At 39.7% G+C, this 27,123-nt stretch overlaps 1 protein-coding gene across 1 annotated transcript in view; it reads right to left on the bottom strand.

The window, feature by feature from the left end:
- The window catches only part of znf366 (zinc finger protein 366), a 64,568-nt gene that overhangs the window by 17,150 nt on the left and 20,295 nt on the right, over window positions 1-27,123 (bottom strand). Inside the window, exons 2-4 of the mRNA XM_043702768.1 lie at window positions 22,166-23,464; window positions 7,539-7,730; window positions 1,205-1,309 (exon numbers count right to left, since the gene is read on the bottom strand). Coding sequence (XP_043558703.1) covers window positions 1,205-1,309; window positions 7,539-7,730; window positions 22,166-23,443 — 1,575 coding nt within the window. The 5' untranslated portion in view covers window positions 23,444-23,464. The remainder of the gene's footprint in view (window positions 1-1,204; window positions 1,310-7,538; window positions 7,731-22,165; window positions 23,465-27,123) is intronic.

Here is a 27,123-nt window from a genome sequence, read left to right as displayed (position 1 = left end):
AGCGAAGTTTGCCGATGGTACGAAGTTAGGTGGACAGGCAGGTAGTACTGAGGAAGTGGGGAGGCTACAGAAGGATCTAGACCGGTTGGGAGAGTGGTCCAGGAAATGGCTGATGGAATTTGAGCAAGTGCGAGGTCTTGCACTTTGGCAAAAATAATAAAAGCATAGACTACTTTCTAAATGGTGAGGAAATTAATAAAGCCAAAGCACAAAGGGATCTGGGAGTGCTAGTCGAGGATTCTCTAAAGGTAAACATGCAGGTTGAGTCCGTGATTAAGAAAGCGAATGCAATGTTGTCTCTTATCTCAAGAGGGTTGGAATATAATAGCAGAGATGTACTACTAAGACTTTATAAAGCTCTGGTTAGGCCCCATTTGGAGTACTGTGTCCAGTTTTGGTCCCCACACCTCAGGGAGGACATACTGGCACTGGAACGTGTCCAGCGGAGATTCACACGGATGATCCCTGGAATGACAGGTCTAACATATGTGGAACGGCTGAGGATACTGGGATTGTATTCGTTGGAGTTTAGAAGATTAAGGGGAGACTTAATAGAGACGTACAAAATAATACATGGCTTGGAAAAGGTGGATGCTCGGAAATTGTTTCCGTTAGACGAGGAGACTAGGACCCGTGGACACAGCCTTAGAATTATAGGGGGTCATTTCAGAACAGAAATGCGGAGACATTTCTTCAGCCAGAGAGTGGTGGGCCTGTGGTATTCATTGCCACGGAGTGCAGTGGAAGCCGGGACGCTAAATGTCTTCAAGGCCGAGATTGATAGATTCTTGTTGTCTCGAGGAATTAAGGGCTACGGGGAGAACGCTGGTAAGTGGAGCTGAAATGCGCATCAGCCATGATTGAATGGCGGAGTGGACTCGATCGGCCGAATGGCCTTACTTCCACTCCTATGTCTTATGGTCTTATGGTCTTATGGTCTTATCGACTGCCTCTCCCAAATCTGCTCTCTGATTCTGTGTCCATGCAGTTTGACAAAGTCTTTAATGGTTGAGATGATGGAATTGTCCCCTACCTAGGGCTGAGCAGATGCCTGGTATCTGTCGGTTTTCTGAGTGTCAGAGAGCTGGGACACTTCTTCCTCAACCAGCTGTGGAGCTATTTCAGTGATGTGCTCACCAGCCTGACTTCAATAGAGTACCCACTGAGGGGAAGGTGCCTGGCTGGGTGCAGGGTGCAAACTTGCCCTTGCTTCCTCGGAGAGTTCGGAGCAGCGGGGAGGTGGAGGTGAAGATGGAGGTGGAGGTGGAGCTAAGAAGATCTGTGCTAGCTCATTGGGTGCTGCTGTTCCCTGCATAACAGAACATGGAGAACTAGTTGTGTAACAGGGACAAAAGTGTGTGCAGTTAGCACCAGGAGAGCTACGGAGCATAATGAAGCTTACTGGGTTGATTGTCTATTAAGTTTTCCCCAACCTCATATCAGTGTCTTCCCTTCTGGCTAATTCTTGAATTTTCTCCTCATAGGGGATGAAGTGCCTGATGTTCATCACAGTTCTGCACTACTATTTCCTACTCTCCACCACTCTTGATCCTCGTACATGGGTCAATTCTTTCTGGAATGAATGAGACAAAGGGAAGATTAAGTCTGATGAAAGTGAACTTAGTGATAATGCATGAGCTGGATAGGTGACCCTGGTGAGTGAGCAGGTAGTGCAGTTTAGTAGTTTGGGAAACTGTGTTAGATGAGATCTGTTTAATGGTTTATGATACATTTAATAGTGAAAGTTGTAGTCCAAGGTCCTTGGTGAGATATAGGTGCAGTAGCTGAGTCCACCTGAGTGGTGGCCCTGTAAGTGTGAGGTAGCAGAGGATGCTACTTACTCTTGCAGAAGATCCTTGGCCTTTTTCCTGCACAGCTGGGAATCCTGCTTCAGCCTCGATCTGGACTGCTGGCTGTGTCTGCTGGAGTTACTTCCTGTGATGGACAGCCCTACCCTCCACCATCCAGTTTACCAGCAACTCCAGTCCCCTCTCAAGGAAGTGGGTAGTGACCTTTCCTTTCTGTGCCACAATGAGCCACTAGCAGAGTGTGAGGGCCAGTTCCTAATTTGCAGTGTCTGAAGTGGATACACAGCTGGCCTTTAAATCTGACATTGTGCATGAATGACAGAAGGATTCCAAGCAGTGGTGGGCACTTCCACCCCTTTGGCTGCAAGATTCCATAAGAAGAGCCCACTTCCATAATTTGTAAGAGAAGCAGCGGAAGATTGCAGGAGAAAGGTCACTCTGAGCCATCATGGATCCAGTGTCATAAATCTCACATGACAAAAGGCTTTAACTGCAAGCACGTAGGTTAGCTAAGTATTTCATTCCCTTTTTGTTCTGTGCATGTCACAAATACAAGCCACACAGATATGTGCTGCTCTTATTTCTAGACTTCTTTCCAAAATAGATTGTTATTTGCATGAGGAGAATGAGACTCCGTCACAGTAACGAGGAAGGTGAAGGCAGAGTATTTCAATCCTCCCTCCAAGTGACTCTCCATGAAATAGCTATGGTAATCTTAAACTCTTGCCTGAATGCTTCCTTAAATCTACTGCTTTGTTTAGCAGGGCCAGAATGCCATTTGTCAGCTCTGTTTGGAACAAAACTTTTCTGTGATATACAGCCTTGTCATGATATTATGAATAGGTAAATTAATTTAAATGCTAATATTTCACAGTGTGATTTCACTTCTGGAGAAGATGCCCATCCATTCCCTGCTTACAAAACTTATTTACTGTTGACCTGATTATTAATAATGTCCTAATTTGTCTGGCTGTTCTCTTTTTACTAAATGATTAATAATGCTTGCCTTGAGATTTGTTTCAGACTTTCTCCCTTTTGTATCATAGCCCCTAATGTTATTTTGCATAGATACCATGTTTGTAATCCTCCATTGTAAAAGTTGTTGCCCCAATACAAAATCTCTCAAGTGAAATTACAGTGATGATATTTTAAGTTTACATGTACTAAAACAACGTTTGAGTTTAATATACCATGTGATCCATTTGAATTCAAGAAGCAAAGCTTTAGAAATAAATCCAAGCTGTTTCTGATTTTTAAAAAGTATGTAAAAAGCTGTTCTGTAAAAAAATTTGAGCAAATGTAAAAATTATTATCTGTGGCAAGTAACAGTCTTCTAAATATGTAGTGAGATTTGAGGCCTCAGAAGCTTGGCAAATATGTGCATCAAGTCTATTCAACTTTTGATTTGTATCTAGATTTTAAATGCTTCATGTCATTAGCATACCCCGGTCACCAGATAATCTTTGCAAAACTCCCCCATACAGAAACAAATCTACTTTTAGAAACTGTTTTTAGAGTATGTTACATATTTAGTTACTGAATGATATGGTGGTGTTTATTCATATCATTCAACTGCCTGAATACCCATAAGCTAAATGATGTTGGCCTCAGTCACTTTTATTTTAGCAGATCCTCGCCATTTACCTGCAGCCAATTTCTATCAGTCACGACTCATAGTGAACAATCCTAGCTTTGTCTCATTCTCACTTAGCACTGTTGGAAGCCTCACAACCACATTGTACAACTTGCAAACCGAGGCAAACCATGACAACCACATCACCCCAGCAGATTCCATTGGACACATTGATACTCAGGACCATAAAACGAAGGGGCCGAAGTAGGCCATTTGAACCATCTGTTCTGTCATTCAATGTGCAGTCCTCACTTTCTCCTGGTCTGATAATGCTCAATTTTCCTGACTTTCCAACAAAACCCTTGATTCCCTTATTGATTAAAAATCTATAAGCCTCAGTCTTGAATATACCTAATGACCCAGCCTCAACAGCCCTCTGTGGTAAAGAATTCCACAGATTCGCTAGCCACTGAGAGGAGAAATTGCTCCTCATCTGTATCTTAAATATGCAACCCCTGATTCTGAGATTATGTTCTCTGTTTATAGACTTGCCTATGAATTAAAACAATTTTTCCACATCCTTATGTTTCCATCACCTTTCATCCTTAGAAACACAGAATACAGAAAAGGCCCCTTGGCCCATCAAGTCCGTCTCACCAAAAATATACTACTATGTAGACTAGTCCCACTTTCCCATTAGGTCCAGGAATTGAATGTTATGACACTTCAAGTGCTTATTCAAGTACCTTTTAAAGGTTGTGAGGTTTCCTACTTCAACTATCCTCCCAGGCAGTGCATTCCACACCCCAACACCCTCTGGTTGAAAACCTGAAATCCTCTCTAAACCTTCTGCCTTTCAATTTAAAATTATACCCCCTTGTTATTCACCCTTCAGTTAAAGAGAACAGTTATCTCCTATTCACCCTGACCATGCCCTTCCTAATCCTGTACATCAGGTCCCCTTTCAACCTTGCCTGCTTCAAAGAACACGACCTGAGCCATCCAAGCTCTCTTCATTGCTGAAACACTCCATCCTGGGCAACATCCTAATGAATCTCCTTTGCACCTGCTCCAGTGTAATCACATCTTTCCTGTACTGTGATGACCGTAACCGCAAACAATACTCCAGTTATGGCCAAACAAAAGCTCTGTACTGCTCCAAACTGCCCTCCCTGCTCTTATAATCTATGTCATGACTGATAAAGGCAAGCTTCCTATATGCCTTCTTATTGACCCTATAAGTCTATCCTATCACTTTCAGAGATCTGAGGATAAGAACCCCAAGATGCTTCGAGCTTCCTAGTGTCTTGCCATTCATTGAGTAAATCTTTGTCTTGTTCCTTCTTCCAAAGTGCATCACTAATCAGGATTTAGTTCCATCCACCATTGATCAATCCTCTATCCGTGTTAATATATGACCCCAACAACATGGATTCCTGATTCACTAAGTGACCTTACATTCAGTACTTTTTTAAATGCATTTTGGAAATTCAAATATTCCATTGATTGGTTCTCTATCTATCCAGCTTGCTATCTCTTCAAAGAACTCTCACAAATTTGTCAGGCATAACTTCCCCTTCATGACTCTTCTTGATTATGTTATGTGTTTTGAAGTGCCCTACAATCACATCCTTTATAATCTTTATTAGATTCCCTACAGTGCAGAAACGGGCCCTTTGGCTCAACCAGTCCACACCGACCCTCCGAAGACTAACCTGCCCAGACCCATTTTCCCTCTGACGAATGCACCTAACACTACACACAATTTAGCATGGCCAATTCACCTGGCCTACACAATCTTTGGATTGTGGGAGGAAACCAGAGCACTCAGAGGAAACTCACGCAGGAACGGGGAGAATGTGCAAACTCCACACAGACAGTTGCCCAAGGCTGGAATTGAACCTGGGACCCTGGTGCTGTGAGGCAGCAGTGCTAACCACTGAGCCACCCAGTAACTAGACTATAATAGACTAACATTTTTCCAATGACAGACTTTAATCTAAGCAGTCTATAGTTACCTGTTTGTATCCCCCTCCCTTTTTGATAGGATATTGCATTTGAAGTTTTCCAATCCTCTGGGATTTTTCCAGGATCTGATAGCTCTTAGAAAATTATGACTGGTGCATACACTATCTCTGTAGCTACTTCCTTTAATCTCCTAGCTGGTAACCCATGAAGTCAAGGCCTTTAGCTTCATTACTTTGCCTTGTACATTTTCACTTGTGATAATTATTGTGTTTATTCCCCATTCCCCCTTTGATTATTTAGCATTTTTGCAATGCTACAGGTATCATCTACTATGAAGACTCTGCAAAGCATTTGTTCAATTTGTTTGCCATTATTATTTTATCAGCCTCATTCAGGTCTCCACAATTTCAAATACTATTTCCTTTGGTATCTTGGATGCATGTCACCTCGTTCTGGTGACAGCCTTTAAGTACATCCAGTTTTTCTAATACTTCCTTTGAACCACTTTTTAGTCCATCCAGTGACACAACTACCTCTTTTTTCACTATGACTTGAGCAGAGCTTCTTCATCAGTAACAACAGATGCATGTATTTAGGCCCATAACTGGCTCCACTTCTCCTCATGCCATGCTTTTATTATTTAAAAATGTATCGAAGACTTTGGAATTTTTTAATGTTAGCTGCCAATCTATTTTCATCTTCTCCTTGTACTTCTCTTGTCTTCTTTTTCTTCCTTCCCTTTGCATACTCAACCCATTTCTATTTCTATTTCCATTCAACATGTGTAATATGCATTTTTTTTCCATCTCATCTCTTTCATTATCCATGCAGCTCTGGGTTTATTTCTCATGGCATTGTTTCTTGTCTGTTCCTGAACTAACTCCTCTCTACAAGTGGCCAATAGTTTTGTTTTCCAATCCATGATTTCATTTTACCAGGATCCAATCCATTCTCACTCCATTGATGTTGACTCTCTCCTAATTAATTATTTTTATTCTAATGGATCCTTGACCATTTTCAAAGCTAACCTGAGCCTAATGATGTTGTGGACATTGTCCAAAATTATTACCATATGTACATCTAATTTGTTTAAATCGTCTCATTGCCCAAAAACAAATCCAACCATGCTACCTTTCTTGGACTGAAAATATGCTGATACAGAAAATTCAGTTTAGAAATCCTTCCTCCTCTCTTTCTTTCAAAATCTATCTGAGGAAAATTTAAGTCTTCAATTACTACTACAGCATATTTTTTGCACCGTTATGTAGGCTGCTTGCAAACGTATTCCTCAATGTTGTTCCCACTAGTTCAATTCTGGCAGATACCTCTGATAACCATCCTTTTGTCCATCTGACCCTCCTTAAAACTAGAGATTGAAATCAGAAACTCAGCAGTGTGGGGAATCCAACCTAGACACCACCACTTCTGGATACTTCCAGAACTTTAAAATAATATTTTGTCGGATATGTGTGTGTTGCCAGGAAGGCCATCTTTTTCATCCCTAATTGCCCTTGAACTGAATGGTCTACTGGTCCCTTCAGTTAAAAGTTAACCTCATTGCTGTGGGTCTGGTGTCACATGTAGGCCAGACAGGTAAAAACGGCAGATTTTCTTCACTCAAGGATATTAGAACGAGGTGGGTTTTTATAATGATATTTGTGTGGTTCCCATTACTAAAGTTAACTTTATTCTCCAGATTCATTGGCTGAATTTCAATTCCACAAGATATCACAGTGGGTTTTGAACCAATGACCTGGATCTTAAAACTGGATCTCTGAGTTCCTGCACGACAACACCCCATGCTCCAAAAGAGAGATCACCTTTTGTCATTTCATTATGCTTTTTCTATTTTGCACTAATTATGGCATACTTTATAGTTACTCTTTAATTTTATGGCCTTGATTAGTGTAACAAATCACTTTGTATCATGTGATGTGTGATAATGGCATTCCCATTATTTTGGGCCGACCTTTAATTGCACGATAAGTATATGAAGATTGACTTATGACATTTTAGTCATAGTGAATTTCCTTCAAAATATTTAACACCGTTAATGATGACGATCAAATCTAATGATTTGAAGCCTATTTGAAATTTGAGCATTGGATTATTGCTCTCAAAGTAATACACACAGATCATTCAGCAGCAACAGTCTGTTAGCCTGCAAACATTCTAAAATAAATACAAACCTTGCATTTGAAAGGTTTGATGTCAGAGTGGACAATCATGTGTGCCTTCAATGTTTGTTTCTGCACAAAGCTCTTGAAGCAAAGATGGCACTGGTAGGCTCGGATGTTGGTGTGAATAAGGACATGTCGCTTCATGTTGGCCAGCAACGTAAACTCACGTCCACAGATTCCACATTTATGCTCCTTTACACCCTGAAACAAGAAATAAAAAGGGGAACCAGTTCAGTGCAGGAATTCCCCTGATGGATCTCATGTTGTGCTTTCAAATGCATGGATACTGTGTAATTTTCCAGAGTTGTTGACTCTGAAAAATTGATTTGAAATCTCCACCACAAAGAAGAAGTGAAAGCCTTATGGTTAGTTCTTTTTTTCTCCCTCTCATCTCCTTTTCTAAAAGCCTTGATACATGCAGCCGCACAGTTCCATTAGTGCCTGCAAATACCTCTTCCAATACTTATTCTTCACATGTGAGTCCAGAACAAAGGGCTTGATATTCTGTCCTGCTCCACACGGCATCTCCAATGTTACTGCTGAGGTAGAATACAAAATAGAGTGGAAGTTCTGCATGACATAATGAAAGGGATCATAGGATAATACAGCACAGAGTAGGCCATTCAGCCTATTATGCCTGTATCATCTCATTGATTGGACTATTCAGTTTGTCCAATGCTCCAGCTCATTCCCATAGCCATTTCAAAGAATATAATCATTTCCTTTTTGGAAGGAAAAGAGGATAGGAAGGTATTATCTATAGTTTGTATTTGTGGTGCTTAAATATACAACATTCACTATTGAGAGCAGGAACAAGTGTCTGACAAAATTAATTTGACTGGTTCCATTATTTTGTATATGTAGAATTACACAAGATATTGAATAAACATGCGGGTAATGATGGGAGCTGAAGCTTCTGAAGAATTTGTCATGAACAGCAAAAAGCAAAACAATTTTAAGACATCTCAGCACCAGCTGCTTTCCTCTTCCTGTTGCGCACTAACCAGAGGTGCAATGTTCATTCTATCTACCAAACTTGCAGGCATGTTTATATCCTGTCCTCTTTCAATCAACTTCCTTAACTTTTCTTTTGTCAATTGCTGGTAACTATAACCCTCTGGAGGGAAAGCAGCAACAGTCTCAGGGGGTTAACTACAAGAGGCGGGTCCCTTCCTGTTGTGTTCGTGTATGTTTAGTAGTAGATTTAGCAAGAAAACAATCCAAGTGATCTCTCAGAGCTGCACTGCTCTGCTGTGCTCTCTAAGTCGAAGGGGAAATATTGAATGTAGCAGGTAATCAAGGGAGAGAGCACAACGATAGGACTTTTTAAATTTAACATAATTTAACATAATTGCTTTTCAAATTAAAAGAACAACAGCAATCTTAATTTTAAAAGATAACATTATGAGAAACAACATCAGAAATTGCTGGAAAAAATCAGCAGGTCTGGCAATATCTGTGGAGAGAAAGAGTTAAGATTTCAAGTCTAGTGAAGATGGGGTAGGGGAGAGGGCAGGAGTAAACGATAGGTGGAGATGGAGCCCAGAGAGTGAGAAAAACAGTTGGGCAGGTGAATGGGTAAAGATCAGCCTAGGAGAATGAACATAGCTGCTAATGGGGATCATTAGTAGCTGATGATGGGTTGTTAGTGGTAGCAGCCCATGTCAAGGCCTGGTATATGGGATTGGGAAATTAGAAACAAAATGAGAAATTGCTGGAAAAACTCCATGCTTTGCTGGAGCATTGCAGAAATCCTGAGAACGTGTTTCCTGGCCAACATCTCTGTCTCAGGCTTGCTGCAGTGCTCCAGTACATGCTGGAAACAGCACCTCATCTTCCGCTTGGGAACTGTACAGCCTTCTGGACTTAATATCAAGTTCGACACTTTTAGGGTTTAAGGTACCTTTCCCTATGTCCTTACCTCAACTCCCATACACTTGGCCTTAACATCACATGGGCTGCTATTATTACATAATTTCAACTACTAATGATCCCTGCTATTCATTCTCGCAGGCTGGCCTTTATCCACTTGTTTCTCTGTCCAACTATTTTTCTCTCTGTGGGCTCCATTTCCACCTATGGGGCAGCTCCTCAGGTGCTGCCTGACCTGCTGTGCTTTTCCAGTGCCACATTTTATTGACTCTCTCCAAATATAAATATCAATTAGAGAAACAAGATTTGTACGTTAGGCATTAACTCACTTCCTGACTGCCCAGGCACAAGTCAGGAATGTGATAAAAAAAAACTCCCCACTTGCCTGTATGGGGCCTGCTCAAGAACACTCAAGAAGCTTAGAAAATGCAACCCACTTAATTGGCATCACATCCACTCGATCCAGCACCAAAGCTGAGTAACAGCAGTGTGTACTATCTACAGGTTGAACTGCAAGGCTCTTTAGGTAAGAAAGTAAGTTGCAATGAAGAAATAAGAAATTTATAAATGGATATGGATAGGTAAGTTTTTAGTTCAAGATTGGACAGATGGAGTTTGACGTGGATAAATGTGACGTTACCATTTTGATTAGCGAAATAGAAAGCAACTTGTCTCAGTGGTTAGTACCGCTACCTCACAGCACCAGGGTCCCAGGTTCAATTCCAGCTTTGGGTGACTACCTGTGTGGAGTTTGCACATTCTCCCTATGTCTGCGTGGGCTTCCTCCCACAGTCCAAAGATGTGTAGGCCAGATGAATTGGCCATGCTAAATTGCCCATAGTGTTAGGTGCATTAGTCAGAAGAAAATGGGTCTGGGTGGGTTACTCTTCAGAGGGTTGGTGTGGACTTGTTGGGCTGAAGGGCCTGTTTCCACACTGTAGCGAATCTAATGTAAAAAAACTTAGAGAAGAATGCTTTGTTGGAGAGGGATTGGGTGGCCTCATGTATGAATTGCTGAAAACTAGTATGTAGGTAATAGGGACGGTGAATGAAATTTTAGCATTTGTTGCTAAAAGAATAGAGTATAAAAGGAGGGAAGTGTTGCCACAATTGTACAACGTATTAGTGAGACAACATCTGCAGTATTGCGTACAATTCTGATCCCCTTACTTTATTGGGGACATAATTGTAGTTGTAGGAGAGGTTCACTAAATTGATTCCAGACATGAAGGTTTTGTATTATAAAGAGAGATTGAACAGTTTAGGCCTATGCTCTGGAGTTTAAAAGCATGAGAGGAGACCTAGTTGAGGTATATAGATGCTAAAGGGGATTGGCAAAATAGACATAGAGAGAATGTTTCCTTATATGGGGTAATCAGAATGAGATGTAATAATCTTAGGATAAGAGATAGCAGATTTAAAACAGAGATGAGAAATTACTCTCTCAAAGGGTTGTGAATGTGTGGAATTCACTGCCCCAGAATGCAGTGGATTAGCATATTGAGGAAATTTAAGGAAGAATTAGACAGATTTTTAATTCGTAATGAGTTGAAGGGTTATGGAGAGTGGGCGGGAAAGTGGAGTTGAGGCCAAGATGAGACTAGCTGTGATTGTATCAAATGGTGGAACAGACTTGAGGAACTAAATTGCCTGCTCCTGCTCTTAGTTGTTACATTCTTAGAGAGCACCTTCTAAACCCATAACCACTACCACTGAGTATAGCAGGGGACAGCAGGTCCATGGCAACACTATTACCTGCACGTCCCTTACCAAGCCACCCTCCACTCTGACTTCGAAATATAGTGCCATTCCTTCAGTATTGCTCAGTCAAAATCGTTCTGAGGATGGGCCACCTGACCTGAAACATTAATCCCGATTTCTCTCCACACATGCTGAGCTTTTCCAACAATTTCTGGTTTTGTTTCTGATTTACGTATCTGTAGTTCTTTCGGTTTTTAAAATCCTGGATTCCCTTCTCTAACAGCAATGTGGGTCTACCTAAAGCATGTGGACTACAACTGCCCTCTTCTCAAAGGCGACTAGCGATGAACAATAAAATGGCACCACATCGTGAAGGAGTATAAAAAATGCCTTAAAAAATAATAGACTTCAGGATTGTAATTAAATCTTTTAAATATTATTCGGGTCCTTCCATCAATACGAGATTATGAAGATGCAGCAAACAATCCATTTAGATTTGGGGTGGGGACATGTTTTTCTTCGTTGCATCTTTGCTAATGGCTAAAGAGACCAATCCTTGAACAGCACCTATTGCCTTGCTGTGGTCACTGGTTATCATGTTCATGCAAAACAGCCCACAGATGTCACTATTTTTCTCTATCCCCAAGCGCAATACATGACAGGTGGAACCTTCATATTCTTGGCTGATTCATTTGTCATCTGACCCCAGCTACCCCGCTAGTTAGACAGTCAGTATGTAAGGTTCTTCCACATCTAAAATGGCCAAATTCATCAAAGCCATTTCTGACTGGGGCTAATACCCTAGAGGTCTTTACCTTTGAGAGGTCTACCACATTTATGATTTTGTCCTGCCAGCATTAACCCATAATGTGTCTCAGACAGCAAAAATGAAAATCATTGAAACAAAAACAGAAATTGCTAGAGAAACTCAGCAGGACTTGCAGCAACTCTGGAGATAAAGCAGAATTAATGTTTCATATTCAGTGATCCTTCTTCAAAACAAAACATTATTGAGCTTTCTTTTCTGGTAGCTGTAAGTCACAATTATGGGCATTTAAACGGGCATTGGATAGGCATATGGAGGATAGTGGGCTAGTGTAGGTTAGGTGGGCTTGGATCGGCGCAACATCGAGGGCCAAAGGGCCTGTAATGTGCTGTATTTTTCTATGTTCTATGTTCTATGTTCTATTATGCAGCAAGCTGTATTTAAGAAGGTGGGAAATGTAGTTATTTCTAGATGACTACTGCTAGTACATTGTGGCATTTGGTATCTCTACCATATATGGTACTGGATTTGAGATAGCTCACTGCCATGAATCCTCCTTTGTCTTGGGTCTACCTAATTAATGGCAGCAGAGGATGAACCATTGAAAAGTATTTACAGATGTGTTCCTGGATTACAAGAAGGTTTATTGTGTGATGTCAATAAGTACAACAGTATCAGACATAATTACCAAAACATGAGCGAGCTGGTGGAGACACTTTTGTTCCCTCCAGAAACTGGAATGGAACACTTTGTCTTCATCCAGTCTGTGTGTAGTCTTAGTAGAATAGGTGGAGCCAATGTAATATGAACATTAATCCCTTTAAAACAATTATCTCATACAACATCTCACTCCAAGTTTTACTTTCAATAGTTAATCCATTGTACAATCATGTCTATAAAGCTATCACCTTTACTACTCCCTCATCTTCCCTCATGTTTCTGACCTCACAACTGTGGGCAATGGGGAATTTCACACTTTTCACAAAACACAATCTTATTGAACTTGGAAGAATGGTGTGTGTCTTGCTTGAGGAGTGTTGACATTGGTCCTGATCTGTGGATCTTTTCCCTGTTGGAGTATATTTTATTGCTCAGATATCCCTAGCAGCAGATGTCATTGTTTGAAGGTATTGTGGGTCCATCCATTACCTAATCTTGAGGACCGTTAACATCCAAACATTCCTTCCTGGAGGCTGTCTGCCCTATTGAAACAAGCACTCTCTTCTTTGTAATACCCTGGATTTCTGGATCATGCAATTTCTCTCTAATTGAAAGAGGTATTCTCTTTTTTGAAGAATACTTAGAGCAGGTAATTACATTTTTTTTGACTGTGTCCTGGAACTGTGGTCATTTGACTAACTCCCAAGGAATCATTATTCAGCTAATCACCCTTAAGTTTTTGATCAGGTTGAACATCTTCATTTGCTGTTTGTGATTGTTGGAAGAAATAATATTTTTCAGGTCATCATTTCTGTTACTGAAAGAATGCTGCTCATTCAAACCCAGCTGGCATTAACTGTACTGCTTTATTCATTTGTTCAGTCAGCTGCTGTATTGCCTGGACACCATCAGTTAAAGAGTCACCAGTGAACTCAGGTGGTTTGTTCTGCTCATTCTTGTTCTCAATATTTGTTTCTTTTGGCTGAGTTTCATCATCTGATCTGTCAGCAGTGATGACAGGAGTGCTTTACAAGCCTAACTATTCTGTGCGATGCCAGATTTCACAATGGGTTACGAGATTTTTCAATCACTTTTGAGATCTCTGACTGAGCACTGGCTGTACACCTGACAATGCCTAAATATTTCTGTTGTACCTTTTTCACTTCATATTCCCAAAACAAACTGAAACAATGAGGATTTTTTTTGTCACACATTAGTAAGTTGTCATTGATTGTGAAATGTGCTGGTGCTCAAAGTATGCCTTCTCAGCCAAACACACTGGTCTTTTGGTTTAGCCATCCTTCAACACAACAGAATCTTTGTCCCTCATTTGTTTTTTATTGAATGTGGTTAAGCCTCTCCTGTCTTGCTGGCCACCATATTTTCCTGGCTTTGTGGGACATTCCTATTGTGGCACTAAATGTAATCTCTACAGATTCTTTGTGGTCTGCTTTGAGTCCAGGGAACGCAGTGAAATCTTTCAGTGGTTGCCCAATGACTGGTTGCTCTTTTACTGATCCATTGTTTTGACAATCATTCTGTTTGCCCCTGGACCAGTTATTCTTGAAAATAATGTGCCTCTTTCTGACTCCTTATGGAATTTGAAGCCTAAACATCTGAACTGTATCTTAAAAGTTATCACTCCATGAGTGCAAATTTGTGTCCTGTATGCTGCCCTTGAATCTGTTTGGAAGAATAACATCATTTTTCATTTCTTCTCAATGTGCTGATTAATCTTAAAATTGTCAATTGTAAAATTGTTGTCAATCTGTAGCATTACAATATTGCTTATCTCGTGTTCCTTAAACTTACACTCTTGTACTCACAAATACTGTTTTAAATTGAATTACTGCAGAGCTTGCTAAAACACTAGGCAGTGTTCCCTTTATTTGCCAGTTAAACTTTGCATTACAGCATGACTGTAATAGGTTTTTCAATAAAGCTTTAAATTGTATTGCTGATTATTCAGGAGTGATTTACTGCTTTCAAGCATTTTTAAAATAGGTTCCTTTGTCATATTGTAGCTCAGTACTGCATATGGGTCCTTTCTGCCCTTTCCCAGTTTTAGCTACTATTAACACTAAACCAAGTAGTGGTTATCTACTTCTTCAAAGGTTTTCATAGATCATAAGACCATAGAGCATGAGCACAAAAATAGGTCATTCAGTTCATTGAGTGTGATCCAGCATTTCAGCAAAACCGTCGCTGATCTGATTACCTCAATTCCACTTTGCTGCCTTTTCTCTGTAATACTTGATTCCTTTACTGACTAAAAATCTGTGTATCTATGCTTTGTATACTCTTAATAATACAGCCTCAACAGCCCTCTGTGGTAAAGATTCATACCCAATGAGAAAATAAATTCCTCCTCATCTCTGTCATAAATGGGCAATGCTTTACTCTGAGACTATATCCTCTAGTCCGAGACTTACTCAGCAGCACAAGCAATCTCTGCACACCTATCCTGTAAAAATATCCTTCCCTTTAACAATGTTATATAATTTAATAAGATCTCCTCTCATTTTTCTAAACTCCAATGAGTACAAAACTAACCTACCCAAGCTTTTCTCATAAGAAAATCCCTCCATACCTGGAATCAACCTTCAGAGTTATCTTTGGACCATCTCCAATGCCAATCTATCTATCTAGATAAAAGGGCCAAAATTGTTCACACTTTTTCAGGTGAAGTCCAACTAAGTTTTAGCAAGATCTCCCTAATTTTATATTCCAATTCCCTTTGAAATAAAGCTCAACAGTCCATTTGTCTTCCATGTTACCCACAGAATTTAGATGCTAGCTTTTGTGATTAATGCACAAGGACCTCCAAATCCATCAGTGCTGCAGTTTTCTGCTGTCTTCATCATTTAAAAAGTATTCAGCCTTTCTATTCTTCCTGCAAGAGTGCGTACCTTTACATTTTCTGACATTATTTTCCATCTGTCAAGTGTTTGCATATTCACCTAACCAGTCTATATCAATTTGTAGACTCTTTGTGTCATCCTCACCTCTTGCCTTCCCACCTCTCATTGTCTCATCTGCAAACTTTACAATAGTATATTCACTTCCCTGATCCAAATCATTAATATATATTATAAATAGCTGTGGCCCCAGTACTGATCCCTGTGACACTCCATTAGTTACAGGTTGCCATCTTGAAAATGCCCCTTTTGTCTCAACCCTGTGACTTTTTAAAATGAACAATCCTCTATCCATGCTAAGATACTATTCCCAACAACATGGGCTCTTATTAAGTTGACTCACATGTGATAGCATATTGAATAGGGACGGCATGGTGGCTCTGTGGTTAGCACTGCTGCCTCAAAGCACCAGGTACCTGGGTTTGATTCCAGCCTCGGGCAAATGTCTGTGTAGAGTTTGCACGTTCTCCCAGTATCTGCACTGGTTTCTGCTGGGTACTCCAGTTTCCTCCCACAGTCCAAAGACGTGCAAGTGGATTGGCTGTGCTAAATTACTCACAGTGTTCAGGATGTGTAGATGAGGTGCATTAGTCATGGGAAATACAGACTTACATGGAAACAGTATCTACATGAATTTGGAAAGGCAAGGATGGATTAAGGGTAGTCAGCATGGTTTGTTGTGTTGGAAATCGTATCTCACAAATTTGACTGAGTTTTTGAAGAGGTGACTAAGAAGGTAGATGAGGGCAGTACGGTAAATGTTGTTTACATGGATTTTAGAAAGGCCTTCGACAAGGTACTGCATAGACACTGGTTAGTAAGGGTGGATCAGTTGTGATGCAGGAAAGGCTAGCCAAATGGATACAAAATTGGCTTGTCAGTCAGAGACAGAGATTTTTAGTAGAGGGTTGTTCTTCAGACTAGAAGCCTGTGACCAGCAGTGCGCCACAAGGATCAGTGCTGGGTCCTCTGTTGTTCATCATTTATGCAAACTATTTGGATGAGAATGTAGGAGGCATGGTTAGTAAGTTTGCAGATGACACCAAAATTGATGGAATAGTGGACAGTGAAGAAAATTATCTAAGAGTACTATAGGAACTTGCTCAACTGGGGCCAGTGGGCTAAAGAATGGCAGATGGATTTTAATTCAGATTAATACGGAGTGTTGCGTTTTGGTTAGACAAACCGGTGCAGGACTTATGCAGTTAATAGTAGGGTCCTGGGGAATGTTGTTGAACTGAGAGACATAGTGGGGTAGGTATATAGTTCCTTAAAAGTTACATCACAGGTAGACAGCGTGGTAATTAACACTTGCCCTCATTAGTGAAAAATGTCCCAGCCTACTCAGCCTATTTTTATAACTTAAACCCTTCATTCCCTGCAACATCCTGGTAAATCTTTTCTGAACTCTCTCCAATTTAATAATTTTCTTCCTATAGCATTGAAGTGGAGGTGCCGGTGTTGGAATGGGGTGGACAAAGTTAAAAATCACACAACACCAGGTTATAGTCCAACAGGTTTATTTGGAAGCACTAGCTTTCAGAGCACTATTCTTTTGTCAGGTATCTACTGGGGCAGGATCATAGGACACAGAATTTATAGTAAAAGATCAAAGTGTCATTCAACTGGTGCTATGTCTTGAACAAACCTGGATTGTTGTTAAGTCTTTGGTTGCTTATAATGACTTTGCAGGTTTTGATTCATTAATATTTAAGTCCTAGCACTTCTTTCAAGTCACATTCCTGAGATAACTTAAGGTTTCATAAAATAAAGGTGATATCTCAGCTCAAACAACCCATTAAAAGTAGATTGAAATCTGTCTGTATCCCAACCTTGAGTCAGAGTGGTTCTATTTCCAATGTAGGCATGTATAAAATGTCGTATGAACTGACTGCCTACAGATTGTGTACTTTTTTGAACAAAATAGAACAACTTCCTATTGACCAGAACTACACACAGTATTCCAGAAGAGGCCTCGCCAATGTTCTGTACATGATGTTCCAATTCCTATTCATAAAAGTCTGAGCAATGAAAGCAAGCTTAATCATCCCGTTTACCTGTAATGCAAATTTCAGAGAATTATGTACCAGAACCCCTAGATCTCTCTGTTCTACAACTCTACCCAAGCTGGAATCTTTTTCCCTGGTGCTTAGAAGGCTGAGGGATGACCTTCTGTAGAGGCGTATAAAGTCATAAGGGACATAGTTAAGGTGAATAGCCAAGTCTTTTCCCCAGGGTAGGGAGACCAGAGCTAGAAGGCATGGGTTAAAGATGAGAGAGGCAAGATTTAAATGGGACCTGAGCGGCAACTTTTTCACACAGAGGGTGATGTGTATACGGAATGAGCTGCCAGAAGAAGTCCGAGAGGCACATACAATTACAACATCTAAAAGACATTTGGACAGGTACATGAATAGGAAGGGTTTAGAGGGATATGGGCCAAGTGCGGTCAAATGGAACTAGTTCAGTTTACGAAACATGGCCAGCATAGACAAATTTGGCCAAAGGGCCTGTTTCCATGCTGTATACCTCTATGGCTCTAAATCTCTATAGAGAAGAATGGACACCACAAAAGGTGCCATTTTGACAATTAAAAGAATGATTGATACAATGTACTGAAGACACCTATGTCCATTCATTACAATGCATTACGCCTCATTTTAGGAAATACTAATGAAGCCAAGCAATGTGCATATCATGAGCAACACATGACTCTCATAGGTCTATGATAAAACATCTTCAAAACCAGGAAAAGGCTCAAAAATAATGCAATTCCAGAATTTGAGATCCAATTTGAATTTGAGTATTTGAGCTATCCTGTACAACTTTCACCCATCATGGTACAGGAAGAGGAAACTGAGTGGAACAGTCCTTTGTTTTGTTTTCCTGCTCAAGTACACTTCAAGGAGGGTCACTGTAAAGAGTGGTGATATGAGTGCTCTTAAAAACAAATTTCTGAATCCTAACTGAGGAAATTGCATAGACAATGACCTAACCATGGAAGGAATGTGTTGTATGATGACCAGATAGACCTGTACCTTTCAGAGAATTACATGACATCATGATGTGTGTCAGTCCAGTATAAAAATGTTCACCTTATCTCCATTTCCTGTATCATGGGGTCAGGCAGTGTAGCTTCTTCAGTCAGATTTATGCATGCAATGTACAGCTGCATAAGCATGTGATATTAATGCATTGTAAAAAGTGTTATTAATAAATCTCAGGATATCTGTCTGAACAAGGATATAACTCTTTGTGTTACATGTTGTGCGGCCTAACATAGTTAACCAAAAGGCACATCAGAAGGAGAACTGAATTTGAGGAAAAATGTCCCAGTAAAACTTTTAAAAAGGATTATTATGTTATATAACATTCAACATCAATAAACAGAAACTATTAATCATAACTATTACAAACTTCCTTTCTGTCAATGTGCTAATTCTTTGAATACTTTGAAATTAAGTGTAAATTTCATAGAAATTGAATTTTGTTTGCAAAGGTAGAACAAGTATGATGAGAGAATGTTTTTGAAATTGTAAACATTATCACTGATAAATATATTGTCTCTCTTAAGCTACTAGCGAGTGATCCAGAGTACTAGCCCAGGATCAAGTCATCAGAGACTGCCATTACTGCTCACTTCAGGCTCAATGATTTCTTACTACCAATCCCAAGAATGGATTCATAAGACAATGGGTCATTTATAAGATACCTGACACACTGGAAAATTTGGTAATGCTTGCTCATTCAGAAAAGGGTGCTGGATTTTTTCCTTGAAATAACTCAATACTGAACCCAGAAAGTCTCCTGAGAAAAATGCTCCTGGAAAATGTATATTTTAAAAATTCATTGGCACCACTTTTCAGGGTTCAGGCCTTGATCATGACTTGGTCACTCAATGGGCTCCATCTCTATCAGTCTTACCAAGACATATGTGATCCTAGCACTTCCACTGTTCCCTGGTTCTCCTTGAATACCCAGAACATGGGGAGTCTCCTGTAACCAACCCTATATCTAATCTTCTATGACCATGGTCTGTTTGGGTTCCACGTCCATCAGAACAGTGAGAAAATCTGGGGAAAGCTTGTATTCAGTATAATCTGACTGCCATTTTTACAGTAGTTTTGCAGGAATACACAATGATATTAATTAATTGATTTTCAGACCCAACTGCTTTAATCAGTACAGATTACATCCAACCATCAACCATAAACAGAATTTTAAATGATGCAATTCCTGAAAAACAGACATGATGGTTTTTCATGACTTAGTTCCAATATGCAGGTGAGGCACCCAATACCAATGGAATCAGGTTGGGAGTTCATGGTATGAATGAACTGAACTGTGGTATTTGGAGCACAAAAGACCAAATGTGAAGCAACATGTGTCTATCGTAATTTGTAATGCAGAACAAGACAGGTTTTGTCTAATTGTGCATAATTATGTTGAACAAAAAGCTTGCCTCCAACTATGCTGGATGTGCGACTTGATAACTTTGCTTCTGGAACCTTGGTGTAGATATTCTTAATTAACATACTCAGACCAACTTTGGAGCAGGTGTGACTTGAACCTCGCCATTTTAACTCAGAGGTAAGGACACTATCACTGCACTAAAAAACATGATGTCAGTGTATAATGAGTCAAGAGAAGTATGTCTTTGACAAACTAGTTTAAGGGATTTAGATTTAAACAGAAAGAGGCCTGAGATGGATGCTGAGTTGACTGGGTGAATTTAATATCAAATCACTCACAGAAGAGAAGTACAGAGAATAACAGATTGTATTAAAAGAGAGAAAAATAATAAAAAGGAAAAACAGAAATGTTTTTAAAATATAAAGTTTTAACATCTGAAAGAATTCACAAAATGAGATCTTACTTTTAATTCTGTATCTTCCTATACAGAGATTTTTTTATTAATTTATGGGATGTGGATGTTACTGACTGAGCCAGCATTTATTGTTCATCTCTAATTGCCCAAAGGCCAGTTAAGAGTCAATCTTATTGCTGTGAGTCTGGAGTCACATGTAGCCCAGACCAGGTAAGGATGGCATTTTCCTTCCCTAAAGGAAATTAGTGAACCAGGTGGGTTTTTCTGACAATTTGTTTAGTTTATCAGATACTGTAGCTAAATTTCTGTTTCAAGTTCAATGAACAATTGTTCATTATTGCAACAAATTCAAGATATTCATAGCGAGATTAAGCATGTGATATCAGTTTTCCATAGGTAATGGTGGAACAATTCATCAGGACAGCAACTTGCGGCCAATCACCTTTCTTCGTTACAAGTTGCTAACCAATTTTTTCATGAATAATAGCATGCATCATTCAGATGTTGTTCTCTTTCATAGCAAAATCTGTTCCATTGTGTTGAAGCAAGATATTGCAATTGAGTAATATGATGGTCAATGATTAAGATATTTCTATATTTACCTTTTACGTGGGAATCTGTTTCAGTTGCTAGGAGGCAGAACAATGCAGCTCAAGTTAGACAATTCATATTGAAAGCAGCCCTACATCATGCAGCTCAAACTCAATTGTATTCAATAAGTATCAGAGTCATTTTTACTCTGTAATGTTAAACATTTATAACTGGCCTTAAGTATGCTCTTGGGTGCTTGTGATTTCCCAAAGTAGTTTGGGCATTTTGAGATGATTAAAATAAAAGTCCTTATTTATTAATGAGTGAGAATGCTGGATGAACGCTATGTTTAGGTTAATTTTGTTCAATCCATACAACTTTTCTTTTCATTATAATACGAAATAGTGACGTCTTCCCATATCAGCAGTAAAGCAAAATGTTTTTTTTTTTAATTTCCTTCTCATAATAAACTTTTGAGTTTTACAAAACTATCCTTCAAGGATTGTTGGGTGAAGTATGATTGATTTTGCAGCTTCTGCCAACATGGACTTATCTGTCTGTGCCTTCAGGCTGGATTTAATGGAGGTGATGGAAGTTCTACCTACAACTTGAGAGATCTTGAGAGAACCACACATCACCTGTTTGAGGGAAAGCCTGCAAAATTCAGTGCCATTCATGCACAACTGCAGAAACACATGTTTTCCCTCTAGGGTTAAGGACTCCAAAAGTAGATGATGTCCCATCCACCAGTCAATCAGTAACCAGCAGCTCTATCACGAGGGAAGCTGCAATTGCTATTACATCCCACCAAAGACCTAGGGCCATTATTGACTAGCAGGTAATGTGTTGTTGGGAATTACATAGGAAAGGGTTTGATAGCAAGGTCAGCAGAGTAATACTCAGCAGGTTTTCTCTGTCCAATCCCAGGTACTTTGATCAGTCACTGAGTGTCTTTGAATGAGGGACCTGCTCCCACCTTTGGTACAGGTGAGAAGGTAATGGAACCCCCACCCACCACACTTCTAACTAATTAAATTCTTCCCTCTGTATCTGTTAGTCATTCCCTCCATTCTTAGCCCAAAAAACCATTAACTTCAATGGAAAACAAAATTATGCAAGCGAGAAAGGGAATGTTTGCATTATTGCTCACCGATTTCCTCCTGTGTCCTCATACCTTATAATTCTTCACATTTTTATCTAGTTAAAATCTATTCAATTGTAAATATAGACAAGATCGTTAAATTATTTTTTCAGAAGGTAAATTCTCTGCAAATGTTTTCTATCTTTTGAACATTTCTGTCATAATCTTTGAGAAAGTATTAATTAAATATCCCTTTTCTATTTCAGACATAATTCCTACCTTGTGAGTCAGGGAGTGCTGCTTGAGGTGATGGGGTTGAATGAATTCCATGCCACATTCAGTGCAGATATATGGGCGGATATCTTTGTGTTTCATCATGTGATTTTGCAACTGACTTGGATACTGGAAAGTCTTCTCACATTCATCACAGCGATACAATGTAGGACCACGGTGTGATGTCAAATGTCTCTTTAATTGGGCTAGGGTAGGAAAGTCAAGTCCACACTCTACACAAATATTGTCTCGACCATTCTCATGCTTGGTTTCATGGGCTTTGAGCTCACTTGGATAAGCAAAACCCCTGCCACAAATGCTGCAATTATATGGCTTCACATCACTATGTTGCATCATATGTCGTTTAAGATGGCTGGTCTGGGTGAATGCTTTGTGACAAACATTACACTTGTGAGGTCTAGTACCCTGATGCGTGAGCATGTGAGTATGTAGGTGGCTCAGTTGTTTGAAGAGTTTTCCACATTGGGAACAAGCATGGGGCTTGATACCACTGTGTCCCAAAATATGTGTTACCAGGTTGTACTTGGAAGTGTATGATTTCTCACACATTCGGCACTGCCAGCGTTTTTGATTGCCACCTACATCAACATAATAACTGTCATCGATTTGAATGTTAACATCAACCCGTTCAACCGTGTTCTTCTTTTCTTCTCGGCTAGGTATCCCACCACTCAGACTTCCCAGAGGACCATTCTGATGAAGAGGATACCTGAAATGCAGATTTGATGGTGCCATAACAAAAGGGAACATAAAGTCTGGAGTGACATTGGAAAAGTATGCTCGAGAAGGATGCATCATCAGAGGACTGGTAGGCCACATTAAATTATGTTTAATAGACTCATGCTTCAAGCCTGTATTACCGAGGTGGTCAAAAGTTCTGAACAACTGAAACCCTACATTACTTAAGTCTATCATTTCAGCCATGGGTTTTGGTGATGGCAACTCCATTTTGATGTCTTCAGGTTCATCGATTTCTGTCAGTAAATCTTCTGAATGAACAGTATGAATGACTTTAGTGGGGGTACTTTTTCTCTTACGTGATCCTCCTTCAGAATTTGCAGTGAGTCTTTCTATATTTACTGTAGATATGTCATTTGTAGAATATGTAATTCCTGATTCATAATCTCTGAAACCCATGCATTTGTTTGGTTTAATGGTCAGTGGGAGAGGCTGCATTGAGAAGTGTGGAGAAGTCGGGATTTCTTTCATATCTCTGGAGATATGAATGTCGTCACTGTATGGATCAGCCATCTTGTTCTCCATAATGTTCACTCAGCTTCTTTCCTTAAATTAGAAAAGAAAATGTCAAAAATGAAATCTTTTCCAATGAAATGGGTCTTCAACAATAGTACAAAAGAGGTAATTGAAAATTGACCACCCGTTTGACACCCTGACGGATTGCCTTTTACACAGGTTTCCTTAGTGATGATTGGGTCTTTATTTTCCTCCTCCAAGAACTTCATATGTCTGAATATTCCCAATGGGAAACCCATTGATGACATGAATGGATTTGAAAGAAACTGAAGTAACAGAGTGATTACTAGAAAGGCGGGTAAAAGCCCATGTAGCAATAGTGAAAAATAAGAAGATTGTGTAAGAACTTTTAAATTAACATATATATCGTCCCCTTTTATATTAATTTTTTTTGTGATAACATATCCCAACCTTGGTGGTTCATTTTATGTGGGATGGGTACACCTACCATGAGAGAATAGAACGGTTGGAAAATGATGCTGACTGAATTTGAACATTACTTCGCTGTCTCTCGAATGTCATTACAGAGTGAATTTTAGCAAAGGAACTGTGTGTCATTTGTAAATATGATGGAAAACCGGCAGTGTCGTTCTCCACTTTGTTTCTAATATTATGCTGCTCCTTGTTTTGGTTCGCATTGGGAATAACGAACACAAATAAAAAGATGCAATAAGTTCTATTGTGCAAAGCTTACAAATTGTGCTTGGAATGTTTGGAATAGCTGAAAAAGTATAACATCGTTTACCAGCTAACCAGCAAGAGGGATAAATTATGACCCTACCTTAAAGAAAAGTGAAATTCAGTTCAGGTAACTTGGATTTGGATGACTTGACTATGCCCTCATGGAAGAACTAAAATGTGTCCTCAACTCTTCAGTGCTGAATCAATACAGAAAACAGCTTCCTATCATTTAGTTAGGTGAGCCTTACTTTCAGGATAGGACATGAATCATCTGAATTTCAAGGCGTCATAATTCCAAATTAAATGTTTAGTAAATATAAGCTCTTAATTGCAATTTCAGCAAGTAGCATTATTAATTATGCTTGATCATGTTCCTTTATTGAAGAATAATTAATATTTGTGGCATGCTTCCTTTAATGCACAGATCTGAAATGCTAAATAGATTCATTAAAGGTTTAAAATAATAGATTGGAGTTTTTGTAACAATATTTAAATGTAATATGTGCCTTAAATTTTGGCATTAGTCATTTAAATAAATTCCTCCTGAAAATATCTCAAGGACATGTGCCTTGTGGATTGTGGTTAGGCATTGGTGAGACTACATCACATTTTATTCAAAGAACTTTCATTCTTGCTTAACATGTGCAAAGTAAGAAATGTTACTTTACATTGAGAGTTTGTAAATGGGGAGCCAGTTGGTGAGAGAAAGTGCATATGTTACTAAACATGAATAAATCATTCACAGTCAATTCTTCATCTGTGAGTTGAATAGAAAGTGTGTTGTGTAAAAGCTATTTTAATAATGATAAAAATTGACTATCAATCTTTGACTTCCAGCATCAAAATTTTAAACGTTTCAATTTTGACACATACTATGTTTAAATTGAAATATGCTATAGCTGTGTGTTAAAAATGGTTTAAAATTTGGTTACGACCAATTAAGAGGGTTAAGAAGAGGGGAACGACTTCACCCGTCCTCACCAGGGTGCCACACAGTAGAAACATAAAGTAGATTGCAAACAATGCTTGCAACTTGCAACGTGGAATCCCTTGTTCTTTACCCTTGAATTGTTCCTTTTGGTTCTTCTCTTACCAAGCCAAGTTCATCATTAAACAACAGCATAACATGGGGGGAGCGGGGGGAGGGGAGGAGGATTGCAGGGAGTTCCATGAGAAAGGAGACCAAGAGCTGGTTGCATCATGAATGAAGTGAAGAGGTGAAGATTGAGTCAGAAAGGACAATGCAAGGCACATCAGATCAACCACCATGAATCTCACTTAGCAATGCACTTAAGGGCAAGTGGAAAAACAACTCCCATAGTCCTTCATCATCAATTGTGGGCCAGTCTCTGCAGCTTTATTTTGGGATCCACATCAAAATGTTGCATGTGACACACCTGAGAAACTTCCTTGTGGATTTTGTGAAGTATGTACAGTTAAAAGGAAGACATCGAAGGAAAGATACACTGGCATTGGAGAGAATGCAGAGAATGGGCATTAGGTTAATACCAAGTCTGGAGGGATTTTCTTATGAGAAGTAGTTGAATAGATTGGGATTGTATGCATCAAAGTTTCGGAGAATAATGTTGTTGCAACATAGAAGATATTCGGGAGACTTATAGAGTCATAGAGATGTACAGCACGGAAACAGGCCCTTTGGTCCAACCTGTCCATGCTGACCAGGTATCCCAACCTAATCTAGTCCCACCTGCCTGCACCCGGCCGATATCCCTCCAAACCCTTCCTATTCATATACCTATCCAGATGTCTTTTAAATGTTGTAATTGTACTAGCCTCCACCACTTCCTCTGGCAGCTCATTTCATACATGTGCCACCCTCTGCGTGAAAAAGTTGCCCCTTAGGTCTCTTTTATATCTTTCCCCTCTCACCTTAAACCTATGCTCTCTGGCTCTGGACTCCCCTACTCCAGGGAAAATACTTTGTCTACTTATTCCATTCATGCCCCTCCTGATTTTGTAAACCTCTATAAGATCACCCCTCAGCCTCCGACGCTCCAGGAAAAACAGCCCCAGCCTAATCAACCTCTCCCTATAGCTTAAATCCTCCAACCACAGCAACATCCTTGTAAATCTTTTCTGAACCCTTTCAAGTTTCACAACATCCTTCCGATAGGAAGGAGACCAGAATTGCATGCAATATTCCAAAAATGGCTTAATCAATGTCCTGTACAGCCACAACATGATCTCCCAACTCCTGTACTCAATACTCTGACCAACAAAGGAAAGCATACCAAACACCTTCTTCACTATCCTTTCTACCTGTGACTCCACTTTCAAGGAGCTATGAACTTGCACTCCAAGGTCTGTTTGTTCAGCAACACTCCCAAAGACCTTACCATTAAGTGTATAAGTCCTGCTAAGATTTGCTTTCCCAAAATGCAGCACCTCGCATTTATCTAAATTAAACTCCATCTGCCACTTCTACCCCACCATTGGCCCATCTGATCAAGATCCTGTTGTAACCTTCTTTGCTGTCCAGTACACCTCCAATGTGGTGTCATCTGCAAACTTACTAACTATACCTCTTCAAATTCACATTCAAATCATTCATATAAATGACCAAAAATAGTGGACACAGCACTAATCCTGGTCACAGACCTCCAGTCTAAAAAACAACCCTCCACCACCACCCTCTGTCTTCTACCTTTGAGCCAGTTCTGTCTCCAAATGTCATAGAGTCATAGAGTCATAGAGATGTACAGCATGGAAATAGACCCTTCGGTCCAATGGCTAGTTCTCCCTGTATTCCATGAGCTGTAATGTTGCTAACCATTCTCTCATGGGGAACCTTGTCGAACGCCTTACTGAAGTCCATATAAATCACACTTACCGCTCTGCCCTCATCAATCTTCTTTGTTACTTCTTCAAAAAACTCAATCAAGTTTGTGAGACAAGATTTGACAAAGCCATGTTGACTATCCCGAATCAGTCCTTGCCTTTCCAAATACATGTACATCCTATCCCTCAGGATTCCCACCAACAATTTA

The sequence above is a fragment of the Chiloscyllium plagiosum genome, chromosome 2 (genome assembly GCF_004010195.1).
Source record: "Chiloscyllium plagiosum isolate BGI_BamShark_2017 chromosome 2, ASM401019v2, whole genome shotgun sequence".
In the NCBI taxonomy this organism is placed as follows: domain Eukaryota; kingdom Metazoa; phylum Chordata; class Chondrichthyes; order Orectolobiformes; family Hemiscylliidae; genus Chiloscyllium; species Chiloscyllium plagiosum.
The sequence above is the reverse complement of the archived record's forward strand: the minus strand, read 5'-3'. Positions and strand labels throughout refer to the sequence as shown.